Source organism: Pantherophis guttatus, chromosome 4 (assembly GCF_059756535.1).
Source record: "Pantherophis guttatus breed Tessera chromosome 4, ASM5975653v1, whole genome shotgun sequence".
NCBI lineage: Eukaryota > Metazoa > Chordata > Lepidosauria > Squamata > Colubridae > Pantherophis > Pantherophis guttatus.
Genome location: NC_142066.1, coordinates 146,874,353 through 146,889,048, shown reverse-complemented (window position 1 = coordinate 146,889,048; position 14,696 = coordinate 146,874,353). Strand labels below are relative to the sequence as shown.

Here is a 14,696-nt window from a genome sequence, read left to right as displayed (position 1 = left end):
CGGTCAGGAGCGAATTGGAAAGATCGACGCCCCATGGCCAGCCTGCAACAGTGGGATTCCAAAACCCTCCTTTTTGGGCCCCACGCCAGCCTGCATTAGCATTACCTCCTGCGGAGAGCAATCTACCCGGTTGGGCTTTTTATCCAGGCCAGGAATGGATCCAGGGCCAGTGGTATCCTGCACCGCCTGTCCTAAACTCCCAGGGATCCCCCCTGGCCACCGTCCTATGCCTCAACGGTCCTGCCACCACAGGGGGGCCCAATCCAGCAGCCGACTGCAATGGCCCCCCCTCCAGCACAGCAAGCAGCTCAACAGCCAGCCCCCCTCCCCCAACAACCAACGCCGTTGCCTGCCCCCTCTCCAGCCCAGCTACCTTCACACCAACCTATTGGAATGCAACAACCAGGAGCACCACAGGGGGGACTAATCCAACAGCCGGCTGCAATGCCGCTCCCTCCAGAGCAACAAGCAGCTCAACAGCCAGCCCCCCCCAACCACCTGCAGACGAGCCCCCCCCCGCAAGGCCAACACCCCCCCCCCTTCAGAGCAACTTTTGACAGAATGCCAGCCAAGCTAGCTTACTTCCTCAGCAGGGTCTGGGCTCACGTTGATCAGTATGGTGACCAATACGAAGCAGAACGGGACTTGGTGTCAGCAATCTCAGATGAGATGAATGATGGGGAGGCATCTGAATGGATAGCCCAGCTGCATGATGAGGGCGCTGTTGAACTTTGATATTGAAGGCTTTATCACACTGCTACGGTCCCACTTTGACGACCCAGACCGCATAAACGAAAACGAAGCCATGCTAAAACTCATGAAGCAAGCTAATCGACCAATGAAAGACTTTGTATGGGACTTTAGGAGAGTCGCAGGCACTCTGAGCCATTTGCCTGATTGCATACTCCTGTACTACTTCAAAGAAGCTATCGACCCAGAAGTCAGAAAAGCCTGTGGGATCCGGGGTGTACCTGAGTGTCTCCACAACTATTTATACCATGTCCATTGCTCTGGACAGAGAAGTACACCCCCCAGCCAAACACCATCTCAGCAGCCACCTCGTAAGCCGTTAGAAAAAAAACCAATTTCAAAACCTGCATACCGCACTCCTCCTCCACAAGGGAGGTGATTAAATGCTATCGCTGTGGACAGACAGGACATCGAGCTTCTAAGTGCTTGGCCCCTGCCCCAGTTCCATAACAATGACCTGCCACAGCTGCACGAGGGAGGAGGGCTCCAAAGAAAACCCCAGAGACCAGCCGATTGCCAAATAAGCCGTGGAGATTCCCCTTCCCACTGAAGAGAGGGGCCACCCTCCGGCCACAGGAGCACCGAGCCCAGCGGGGTTGAAGACCCGATAGCAAGTGTCCCCATCACCCCTTTCTCAATTAAAGTAAAACTAGTCCTGCCAAAAACAGGGAAAGAAACAGAACTCCCAGCAGTAGTAGACACAGGCTGTACCAGGTGTCTGCATCTGGAGGAGGGGTGGTCAAGGGCTGGGCCGAGGCAAAACCGACGATGATTGGAGCATGTGACTGAAAGGGGAGAAAGGGGTTGGTTTTGGGAGCTTTGTATTAGTGAAGGAAAGCCCGGGTTTTTCAGATTCGGGATTTCCCAGATGTGCCAGTTTACCTATTGCTAGTAAAGAGAACTTTGGAAAATGCTTCCGTGTCTTTACTGGGAGTCGGGGGTTTTCTGGAACGCTGACACTTTTATTGAGAAGTTTCCACTGCTGCTTTTAGAAAACTTCTGATTCAATAGACTTTGATTTAGTGGACTTCAGATACAGCAGACAAAATCTGTCCAAATTGTATGCCCCTAGGCATGTTTAATTCTATTTGTGATTTTACACCTGTAGTTCAGGGATGGGTTCTACTTACCTTTACTACCGATTTGCAATGGGATTGCGCGAACGCGCAAGCGAAGCTTCCGTCTTCTCATGACGTCAGGGTCAATGGGCAGAGCCCCCCGCCGGTTTTATAGAACCGGTCTGAACCAGGGGCAACCCACCACTGCTGTTGTTGTGTAAAATCCCATTGGTGTCTACAAGCCATTCTTCTTTAAGGGATACCCCTTCTCATTAGTTCTTAAAGCAAAGACTTATTATATCATTTATAAACATAACAAGTTCAAACATGTAGCCACTAAAATGGCTATCCATGTTGCTGTTCAAAGATTGAGGGGGAAAAATATCTTATACAAATTTTGCTGAATTGAAATATCAAGTTTTTTAAAATTCCCCTAACAATATTATACAAGTGCAGTTTGCTATAGTTGCATAGGACTGGAACTGTTTCATATACTCTATGCCTTACTATTTAATGAGTACATTGCAATATATTTACTTAGAATATTTAATCCACTATTAATCTGGACCCAGAGTAATAGATGGAAATGATCCACATGTGAATATGAATGAACAAATATATTATGTACACACCACTTACCTCAATGTAAGCGGTGTCATTGTTTGCATCTTTGATGTGGGGGAACCAATCTCGAGGAGGTTTTGAAAGATGTTTTGATTCTGTCACAAACCACAGCAGCTTTGGCCAGCCTTAGAAACAAACATACAACAACTTTTTAAAAATAACAGAAGCCATCACGCAATATTATGGTCCACAGTTCTTTAATAAAAATGACCTTTGGAAAGTTCTTTGGCAACTTGGTGATAACACAGAAGATCTGTATCATTGGAGAAGATCTGGAATCATTAGATACAAAATCAAATTCTTGTGAGCATATTCAGCCTGAGAGCTTGGCCCCAGTTTCAAATAGGCACTGGGGGTGTTAGACTACACTGTCCATAGAGGATCAACTTCCTGTTTCTGGAGCCTCTCTGTCTCTCCTTCTCCCTCTGCCTGGTTGCCAGGCAGCTGGCATGCCACCAGCTCCCTTTCAGAAGCTTTGAAAAGTATCAAGAGTGATAAGAGTGAAGACAATATAAATGCTTCTTTTTTCATTTTTTTAAATTTTACATACATCCTCCCATGGCATGCCCAGGACAAAATATAAAAGGGAATGATTTCTAGCAAATTTTATTTTGCAAATTGAAAATGAGAGGTTTTTTATTACTCCAGAACCCATGGTAGTTTAGAAGACAAGATATGTTGTTCTACTGATCAGTTGGAAGAAAAGCTGTGGATTTCAAGGTCTGTAGAAGACAGGATGATTGTGGGTTGGCTTCAGTGAACTGTTCCATTTAACCTCATCCTGCCAGGAAACAATAAGGGTCCAGTTGGGTACTTCTCAATGGTCCTGAGATGACAATTATGCCCAACTACAAGAACCACTGGGTTAAAACAGGGCAGATAGACAGAACTGATCTGAAAATTACACAGATTTGGAAGACATAAATTCAGACATCTTTTGCATCTTTTAATTAGTACAATTCTCTACTTTTGCTTATCATTGGGACATGAAATCACATGGTATTGAGTTAACCCTGCACAAACTTACCTTTAAATTGGGGTATCTCCCCTGTAGGGCTTTTAGGTAGCCCTTTATGGCATGCATCACTAGTCAAGGCTACAGTGACACCACAGCTTCCAAGCAAGAAGCCGATCTGTTGGCTACCTGCATCCTAGTTGAAGAAAAAGCAAGGGAGAAAAAGCTTCTAAGTGAATCAATGCAAAAGCAGTAATGAAATGTTTCCTTTAAAATATGTCTGAGCTATTAACATTTGCTTTACTTCGTCAACTAATTTTTAAAAAGACATCTATTATGTTTTGATCAAGGTCCTTGGCTTTTAACACTTCAGTGCTTTTGTAAGAACATTTTTGATAAAATATTTAATACAGAGAATTGTATTTTTCTTTAAAAAGCAAAAATCAGATCATGAAAGACTCCAACTTTTCCAATCTTTGAAACTACAACTTGACGTTTGGTGCACAATTTATGACAGGGAGAAGAAAAGCAGAATAAAAACCAGAATCAAATATGGGCAACAAAGCAATCCATAAACTAAATAGGCAGGTCTTTTTATTTATCTATAAAAAGCAAGTATTAGATTCCAAACCAAGATTCCAAACCAGGAATAGTATTAGACTGCATTAAGCGGGAGTGGAATCTATTACTTATAGTATATGGTAGTGACTTCTGAATTAGATAATCCAAAGGAAAAGAAAAAAAAAATAACTTTATGGGAAAGAGATCTAATAGCCATAATAGTTCAGCAAATTATGTCTAAAAACAAAAGGAGGGACATGCAACACCTGTTATTTTAATTGCCTTCCAGATATCTTGAGCTGACCATTATTGGACACCAATGTTTTAGAACAGTTTGACTCTATGACAATGTCTGCATTCTACTGAATCATAAACTATAGTATTGGCCGGATTCATACCATACATTAAGCCACAAACTGCCCAATATTTCACATCAACACAATGCCTTGTCTCACCATTTTCACTACAAAGGCCTTCAGAATTTGGATTATCCCAACAGAAGTAGGGGACACCTGAATTCTGTGAAACCCCAAGCAAAAAATCAACAAAATTACAGCAACCATAGAATTTTTAAAAATTAATTTCTTTCTATTTTTTCCTCTTCTCTTCTCACTGAAGCTAACACAGAATTTTATAGTTTGGAAAACTCTAGTTAGAAAAAGCAATGACACTCTATCAACAGTATTCGGTTTCTGTGTTTCAATTTGGCCAAGTCACAGGTACTCAACAAGATACAACAGTTCAGAATATACAGATAAAATCCATCACTATACCCTAGTATCTGTACAAGATGCACCATACAATAGCCAGACACCACATTTTTCAAAACAGAATAGATACGTTTACAGCAAGACTTTCATTGCATTACAAAGACATTAGGCACTGGAAATCTGAAGCAAACAAAAAGCAGAAATGGAGGTTTTGTGACTATTGAGATAGTAAAAGAAAGGTCTTGAGATACAGATCTGTTTTGCTCAACAACTCAAATTTGTTTTTGTTTTTTAATGTATACTTAAAAGTTGTCAAAAAGCTATCCGTTCTAAGGGAAAGACATGCATTATACTGTCCCCCACATTCAGAGCCTAGCATCAACCTCTCTATAGTCAGATTTTTAAAAATAGTATTTAATTACACAGTTGGGTTTGTATATGCTGATTTTAAATATATATATATTGGGATAAGAAACTGGTTTATGACCGATTTGTATAATCATTTCAAAGTTCAGGCACCCAACAAATTCTCAATTATATTTGCATTTTCTAATGATTAAAGTAATTATGAGATATGTATTTCCAGCTTGGCAAAGTTAAAGACATACTTTTGCAAGAAAAGTCTTCAGAAATGAGCTCTCATTTGGTTTGGCTTCTATGAAAATCCAGACAGAAGGAGGAGTACCCTTTTTAAGATAAATAGAAAGAGATAAAGAGGATGAAATCATGCCAGTTGGGGAAAAATTTTGTGCATGCTGTGCTATCAGTAGACCAAGGAGATTCATAACTAGCCAGGCCCTAAAAAATGTACAAAATTTAAAAGGCATTAATCAAAGTTGGCATAAATATTAAAATACATCCTACATTAGTTTAGGACCGACAACAATTGTCTACTCCTTTTATCCCTTGCTGGAATCCCGAAAATTTAGGGTGTCTTTTGGGAGGGAAGGTTGTGGGTTGTTGCTTCTTTTATTGTGAATAAATCTAACTGACAGATCTCATTATTTTCAAATCATGTCAGTGATTACTTAGACCCAGATTATTCACTCTGATCCTGAATACAAGTATTCCTGGAGTGCAGCTTTCCCCCATTAAGGTTTTTCTAATGCCCCAGAGAAAATTAAAGCATATCTATTGCCCAAAGACAATGACAGAATAAGACTTCATCTCTCTTTAAACTAAGAAGTAATCAGCAGGACTCTCTTTAAACCAAGAAGTAATCAGTGTTTTATTTTGGCTATGAAGAATGGAAGGGAGAGTGTAGAAAGGTATGGCCTACCAGAGAACACTACAGCGAGAGAGCTTGCTTTAAATAACACAGTGCATATGCTTACTTTGTATAGCTTGATGTGAAAAAGGAAATAATGCAGAAATAAGACAAAGAAATGTCCATGTACACGAAATAATATTCCTTAGGCCAATATACACTTTCAATTGTCTTCTCTGGGTCCAATTTACACTCTGTCCTGACATCTGAAGTCTAATAGTATAATGCAAATATATATGCACGCTTAAATCAATAAATAATATTTTGCACATCTACAGATTTTCTTTCACTGCTTCTATTTTCTATATTTTTCTCAAAAAAGCAATCTAGCAAAAATGCACGAAAGGGTTGCCAATGGATGCTACAAATATTTTAGAAACGATGGCAAGCTAAAAAATTGAAGGAGGGGTTTGCCTTTCCTTGCCACTATTCTTATTGTTACTCAGCTGCTGGCCAGGTTTTAATTACAAAGAAGGAAAGTCAAACTCCCCACTACTGTTTTTTCAACAGAGTTTCTCTGCCATACAGAGTTTCTGCAACATCTGAACAATTTCTGAGAATGTCTATGAAAACCAACAGATGTGATGGATTTTGTTGTGTCTATCTCATTTTGAGAGAAGAGATAGGAAGAGGGGAGAAGAGATAAAACATAAAAGAATGTCCGGGGGGGGGGGGATGATATGAATGGATTCTCTAAAATGTAGTTGTACGTTTCTTTTGGAATGCTATCTGTTATCCAAAAGATTATTGAATTTTTTCTAAAACGAAAAGCTAGCACATATAACCATGGACAGAGTCCATTTTAAAACACACTACTCTGCACAGCTTTACAGTATCTAGCTTGAAAAGAAACCTAAATGAGATTTGTCTTTACAAGTGGAGGACAGTTAATACATATCACAGCGTCTCAAGTTTTTCAGCTGCTTAATATCATACATGATATGGTATGATATGATATGATAGGGGTTCTTGTCTTGTGAAGCATCTGCTCTTGTATCAGATAGATGAATTTTCAGGAACTTCATTGCCATCACAGCTAGGAAAGGAACAAGGAACAATTCAAAGACAAGGACAAGAGTGAGGAAAATTGTAGGACAAAACTCTCAAATTTAAAGAACTTTGTAACCATGCTACATACATACATTTCAAAGTGAAAGAAGAGCTCCTAAAGATTATTTGTGTCCTCAGATTAACTCATATAGGCCTAATGGTTATCTAAGGATAAGATATAACCTTGAGAAAATCAATCACTCCAAAATATTAGCATTAGAGGGAGATTTATACAAATACTTCTACAAAACAGTAGACAGCTATGTGAAAGAAGAAGGAAGGAAGTTAAGAGAAAATAGCATACACAGGATAGTAAAAGTCATAAAAATACTTTGGAAGCGGGGATGAAGAAGCAGGCAGATGCAATAAACATTTGCCCAACCTGGATGCCTTAAAAATACACGGACGTCAGTTCTCTAAGTTCTCAACTATCATATTGGCTGAGGAATTCTTAAGGCTGATATTCACAGATGTAGATGGGAAATGATGTTTTGAAAGGAGACTCAGGGCAGGTTAAGGATAATCTCCCAGTAAGTAGATTCTACATTACTAGTCTACGTTATTGTTCACTAGAGAAGGCTCTCTAAAACATGCTATTCGCAAATCAATAAGTTTAATATAACCCACCACTTGCATCTGGCCATATTTTTATGAGCGGGAATAAAGGTGTATGGTGCAATAAGGGGCTGTAGAAGCTCCTTGATACAAGATGGAGTAAGGTAAAGGTAAAGGAGTCCCTGCGGGGTTTTACCCCGCTAATCGTAGCTGACTTTAGAGAGTGATTCCCATCCCTGTTTCTTTAGGCCATTGAGCCAACGCTGTCCAAAGATGTTTCCAAGTCAATTGACCAGCATGACATCATGCTGCATTGCAAAGCATACGGCAAAACATGGAATGTTTTTACCTTCTCACTGAAATGGTACCTGTTTTATAAGCTTCCATTTACATGCTTTTGAACTGTTAGTTTGCAGAAGCTGAGGCAAGTGGTGTTAGGACTTGGACCACTGGAGCACAAGCCTAAGCCACTAAACCATGATGCTTCTAATGTTTGAATTCCTTTAACATGCCTGTTCTAAAGAAAGCATTGCATGTCACTTATTTCAGACATGTTACACAGCAATACAGAAGAAGAGTTTTTAAAAATAGCATACTGAACATTGCCTGCTTTCCCAGTATCTGATATAAGAAAACTACTACTGTATGTGTTGAAAGCCTTGTAGGCAGAATAACCAGTGAGTTAGAAAGGGCTGGACTCTCACATAAAATCTGTATGCAGTTCTGAAGTTCTCTGCAGATGAAGAAAGTAAATGTTGAGAATTTCTCCAAGCAAGTGTTCTTGGGTTCTTCATCCTTATTTTAGGAATCACATTAGTCAAAACCACATGAAATTATTACACATCACTCGTCCAACTCTTTCCCACTATATAACATGTATGGTTTTATTTGATGGATGATTCTTTTTCTCATACATTGTGCCATTTTTGAGGCATGCAAGATCATGGGGAGATTGAACAACTGAGGGACAAGAGAAGAATCAAGGGCTCGAGTGTGAAAAATTAAATGGCAAAACTTTCAGGCAATCTGGTAAAATTTGAGCAGCGCAGGTGAGGATGAACCAAACTGTGTGATATTCAGCTGACTGGTTGTCTTCCAGCACCAACTATATATAAAACCCGGTTACAAGTGTTTTAATTAACCAGAGACTTAGGCCCTTGCTGCCATTTTTCTTTTTCAAAAGACACAATTGCCTCAAGTTCCTTTTTAGTAAATTCTGTGTAAACATGATGCTTCTTTATACAAATGATTTCTTTCTTTCCTTTTTTTTACAAAAACTAATCTTGGCAAGAATTTTAACAGGTAGAGCAACTTACATGCTTTTGAAGGGGCACTAGTTTATTGTGGTATCTTTTCAACTGTACTTGCAAAATAAAAGTGTGATGAAAAACTTAGCAGCTAGTTGTTAAATGCAGAAAGGCATTTGTGCCTTACAAAGTTTTCGTGCAAGGAGAAGAGAAGGGGGAAATTTAATAGGTGTCATTTCTCTGAAACTGTTATAGCAGTGCTTCCTAAATACTTTCTTTCATTATCCAAAACTGCTTACCCAAAAATCCTTATTTAAATGCCCCTAATGTGATTGTATAATGACACACAAACCCATTACCCAGAAAAAAGTCACTTTTACCCAATTTTGGGTAATTTATCCAGCTTTGGCAAGCACTGTGTTAAAGAATGATTCTTGCTAAACTGCTATGTATGAAGCAAGAGGCAAAGGTAAAAAGGTTTTCCTATCCAGTTATGTCTGAAGACATGTTCTTTAGTCATGTGGCCAGCATGACTGTATGTCAAAGGCACATGGAACAATGTTACCTTCCTACCAAAATGGTCTTCGAACTGCTAGATGGGCAGGAGTTGAGGCAAGGAATGGGAGTTCACCCCGCCGTGTGGCACTTAGGTCTTGAATTCAAGCTATCAGCTTTCCAGCTGACAAGCTCAGAGTCTTTAACAACTGAGCCATCATTCATGCCTCTTTATGTATAAAACAGAGGTGAGCAATGTTTGAAAGGTACCTGATATTCTGTTGTGATCTCACTAGGTGGGACATTCCATATTTTTAAATGGAGGAAGGGACTCACTCCTATTCCCACCTGAAAACCATTCCCAATTCTGCAAACTGCACTGTTACTTTTGCTGAATTGAAATGCTTTAATCCCAGACAGATTGGGGAATGCAAAGGAAATGGCATGAACCACATGTAGCCGGCGGTGGGTCTGCAAGAGCAGGAAAGTGATGTCTGAGAGACATAAGCAGATTTCCATGATTGGAATGGAAGTCCAACCACTTTTCTGTATATTTGTGATATGCACATGGCCCCAAATGCCAGAAGATTACTAATCAAAGTAGCAAGAGGGTGTGACTTTATTGCATTAATGGCCCATGGTCCACAACCTTGCCTATATCATAAACTAGATCTTTTTTGGACAGGGCATCTAAAACATATATTTTAACCTTCATGAGAAGGTTGTCTGCCCCAGTAAAATATTTGCAATGATTTGCAACTGATCATGTCTTCAGCCTTTACATTTCTCCTCCATGGTAAATCTCCTTATAGGACCAGATATAAGCAGGATATTCCTAGCCAACATGCCAATGCACAGAAAACTTGAACTTCCTAAGAAGAGAAATAAGGTATTTTGCTCTTCTTCTTGGGTTATTAAATTCCCAAATCAATATATGACATTCCATTGTGGTTTAAAAGATAAAGAAAGACCTTCAAGTTAATATGCAGCCAAAACATGGTTAGAAACTATTATTAGCAATGCACCTGCCAACAGTTTTTAATCATTTACTTATTTCAACTGTTTTGAATATTTCCTGTTTTCAGAAATGTGTTTAGCATTATTTTGATTATCAGGCTGCCTGGAATTCTTTGAAAACCACACACCAACACTGGAAGTTTTTAGGAAGAGATTGGACAACCATTTTTCTAAAGTGGTGTAGAGTATCCTGCCTAAACAGGGGGTTGGATTAGAAGACCTCCAAGGGCCCTTTCAACTCTTATTCTATTCTATTCAAGAAGAATTTTTTTTTAACTTTACCCAAACAATGCTGATAGTCTCTAAAGCTATCTTTTGGACCACCATAGTCATAATTCATAATGGACATTTTTATCATCCAAACATGTATTAATTATGCAGCTGGCTCGAAGTCTGCTCCGAGAAGAACATCCACCAGCTTACAAATGGAAGAAACAGGCTTGTCACCACTCTTAATTCCACTGGACTAGCTCTATGAAGATCCTAGTCATATGAAGTACCACTTAAGTAGCAAAATTGCAATGATTACTTAGACGATGCCCAAGTTCCCAACCAACTCTATTTTTTAAGGAATAAATTGCCAAGATAATTCTTGCAAAGTTCAGGGAGTCTAGTTCTTGTAGTATCAGCACTGCTTGAAATTTTGTTCACTTAAATCAAAATAAATCTAGACCTTTCTAGCTAATCTTCTTAGAGCTATTTTTCTAAGTATTCTAAAGCAGTTATTATTCATGGTGCCCTCCCAAGGCCATGCCACAGTAGGAAAGGAGAACCCTTGTGAAACATGGCACCTTGGACAATTCTGTCCATTGCAAATAATGGTATAATTGGTGGTGGGCTCCATCACCTTCTCTGCACTATTGCCTTCAGCTTCTTTCCAAAGCTACCTTCTACCTTCTTCCCCGCCCTTCAAATGTGGCTGGTTCTAAATTTTGTTTAATGTTAAGTTTCAATTCATTGAAGAATATAGCTCAAAGCTTTCTCACGGCTTTCATGGTTCCATATGCAACTGACCTTTTTATTTTTGCATGCAAAACTAATCCCTTAGGGAACTGGGGGACAGAAGCCTTAAAAACCGATTCTTTTCTATGCTGGTCAAATTCTATTTAGCATTCAGCTACACTGAAAGTTTACAACCTGTTCTAAAATAATATTTAAATAGTAAATCCATCTTAGCTTCCCAATCAAGTTAAGGCAATGTCATCAGCACATGTATACATAGATGGTATACATACTCTGATGACATGTAATAAATATGTTACAGTTTCATAGATATGTTAAAGCAACAATGCCTATTGTCATTTTTCATTTCCTTCTGAAATCCTCAAAGATTATGTCCTGACATCTGACCTTAATTCCTGCTAAGATAACTAAAAACTTCTTTCTCTTACCTTTCTGGTAAGTGGCACTTCAATGGGAACAGGAACAACTTCTGCAAGAAGGCAGCCATAAAATGCTACCATAAAAGCTGCTGGATCATTGTTGGGAAAAACAAGGGCTACCTGTAAAAAAAATAATAAGCGGGAGGAGAAAAATAAATAATAAGATCTGTAAATGTAAATACATTTCCCAGAATGTTTCTATAGCATTACAAATAGACATCTTACCAACCAAAGCAACCAATTATACATGAGGAGCTACACAGGATTATGCACAGAAGTAACACATGTGTCTTTCTTGGTTCTTGGATTCTGATATCAAGCAACTGGTATCACTCTGTACTCAAAAATAACTAGGGCTTCTATAATTTGTGCTCCGGAGGCTATGATCTTTGACTAAAGAACTTCTGTGTGTCCATCCTGGAAGGAAGTCTGCCTCATAGTTACCAGCAGCAGGGCATTCTCAGTGATGGCTCCCAGTGCTGTAGAATTTCTTCCCTTGCTAGATTCCCCCAGCAAACTAAATTCAATTTAAGGATTTTTTTTTTTTAAAAAAAACACCTGTATTTTTACATTTTGGTCTTGCAAAATATCATGGTTATATTTAATTCTTTCCCCTGAATTTTCATAATGACACCATGGACTTTTTTGAATTAGATTTATGACCTACAAGGTCCCTTCCAACTGTTGATCTGTATCTGTATCCAGTATTTAACGTTTTGGTATTAAAGTTACTTGCTACTTTCATCTCTATACTTAATTATTAAGTCCTTCTTATTGATTGGATACTTGCTTATTGATGCAGGTTGGATTTTTTTTTGGTAATATGTGATATATCAATGTGATAAATAAATCCATAAACTGTAGTTCAACAACATTAGCATTATTTGTCTATCCTTTTACAGAGTAAACAACTCTAGAGAGACCAATAATGGTAACCAAAGGAATGGGATCCTCTGAAGCCAAATTGCTTCTAGCAGGAATGATCCTTTAAAGATTCTTTAATAGTTTTTTGCGCCACCTGCTCTTACTGATCAGCTTCTAGATGGTCCTACTTAGAATTAATTGGAACTTAAAATGAAATATATGTAAATCCTTATTTCAAACCTATTTCTACTGAGAAACTGAAAGAGACATAAATTGACTTTTAACTCAGCTAAGTATAGCCCATTTCAGTTTCATCTTATAAGCAATCTTTCATTTTGATCATTTTTCAGATGCCACATGTCTAATGGAAAACTACAATCACTAGATGATGCTCTTAAGTTTTGTTGTTAGTTTTTGATAATTGCTAAAAATCATGCTTTTAGTTGGGCTCATAAAAGAACAACATACCAAAAGGGGCTGCGTTTTCCTGGTTGCAAATCTGTTTTATTCTTTTTTTTTGCCATTAAAAGACAAGAAAGAAACATCGCATCTTATTTTTCTGGTTCCTGTTGATGACTTTCAAACTTCATTTCTACGTATTCCTCCTCTTTTGACATTCAATTTCATTTCACATGACAATAAACAAAGCTTAAAAGAGAAAGAGGATAAAACCTTCCACAGTCACGCTTTCATACTCCTTCAGGAGAGAAATGGCCTTCTTTGGAATAATCAGTCTCAAATAACGATGAACCTGATAGAGCTATTTTCTGCAATCAATTTTCTGGAGAACTCAGCTGCAAGATCTTTCTTTTGAGGTCATGGCTAAATGCTACTCATTAAATTGTCATTCTAATTCTGAGATTGCTGTCAACCACTGCCTCTTTGATACTCCCAACCCAGATGAAGGTTCATAGAAAGCATGGATTTTCATCTGTTACTTTATTTATTGCACTACTATGGCAGCTTTTGAGGAGTCTTTAGAATGTGAAAAGATGTGTACACTGGTCAGGATAGTGTAATATTCTTGCCCATAAATGGAAAAGTTGTTTAAGCAATTTCATACATAGTCAAAGAAAGAAGGTAAAATTCTATACTAGGATTCATGTACATAGAAGAATTTAAACCTCTCTCTATGCCTTGGTGTGAGATATACATGGTATAATTTCCTCATAATATACTCTAGAGGCTGAACTAACAATTCTGAGTATTCCATTTTACGTAAGAGATTCACCAACACACATCACAATATGAGAGCACACAAGGCGCAGAGAAAGAAAATGTCAATTTCATAACTTTCCTTGATTTATTTATTCTGTGCGCTGCCCGTTTTAGAGTCTTAAGAACTATTGTAATTCAAGAAGATTCTGGAGATACATTTTGGCCAAATGCCAAAACAGACAATAATTTAAATTCAACATCTGCCTACAGTCTTTTTAGTTTAATTTTTCACCATCACTTACGAAAAGAAAGAAAGAAAGAAAGAAATCATTTCTGTAGGACCTGAACTGACATAAGGAGCGCTCTGAAGTTGAACAGCTTAAGACAAGAAAGGAGATGGGGGAAATCTTATTAGTGAAGGGAAGGCAGAGAAGATCAAGAGGCAATTAGGAAGAGGTTAAACCAAAGAATATATCCAAGAATCCACTAATTTAATGTAAGCTATTTCTTTTCATTCATTTGGGAGATTCACTTGCCACCATTTAGGGAAGCACTCCCCGAAGTATAGTTTGAAAGTTTTAAATTTGTTTCTGTGGAGTTTCATTAACATTCTCTGGTACTAACAACAGACCCAGCTTCCGTTAAACAAGTGGAAATATAGATTATTTTGAGTTTTTTTAAAAAGCCTCTTCAGTTTTATGCTTTATTCCTTCTCATTTTGTTCAGACTGTAGCTCCTTTCCATTTTTCAGAAAAGAGAGGCTCTAAAAATGAAGCATCTTTTGCAACAGAAGCTATCATTTTCATAATAGAATTTTTCAATGCCAAGTAATAATGAGTAATTCTTATGCAAATTCAGCTGAAGGAGCCATAGAGAGGCTGAGACTACTTGAAAACTGAGCACCAGACTTGACAAATTCCAGGAGGACATATCTGTGCATAGGGAATTGCATTATTGCACACAACATGAACAGGGCAACTCCCTAAAACACTGAGGGGGAAAA

The 14,696-nt window shown here is 38.4% G+C and overlaps 1 protein-coding gene across 6 annotated transcripts in view; it reads right to left on the bottom strand.

Annotated features, from left to right (window-relative positions):
• DIP2C (DIP2 acetate--CoA ligase C (putative)) overlaps window positions 1–14,696 on the bottom strand; it is a 370,070-nt gene that overhangs the window by 75,521 nt on the left and 279,853 nt on the right. For 4 of the 6 annotated variants that reach the window (XM_060683684.2, XM_087893042.1, XM_060683695.2 and 1 more), the window contains 3 exons: window positions 11,681–11,791; window positions 3,460–3,583; window positions 2,448–2,557 (listed from right to left, as the gene is read on the bottom strand). In XM_060683684.2, the coding sequence (XP_060539667.1) occupies window positions 2,448–2,557; window positions 3,460–3,583; window positions 11,681–11,791 (345 nt within the window). Of the gene's footprint in view, window positions 1–2,447; window positions 2,558–3,459; window positions 3,584–5,266; window positions 5,345–11,680; window positions 11,792–14,696 lie in introns of all 6 variants that reach the window. The other 2 variants (XM_060683680.2, XM_060683689.2) reach the window with 1 other exon arrangement.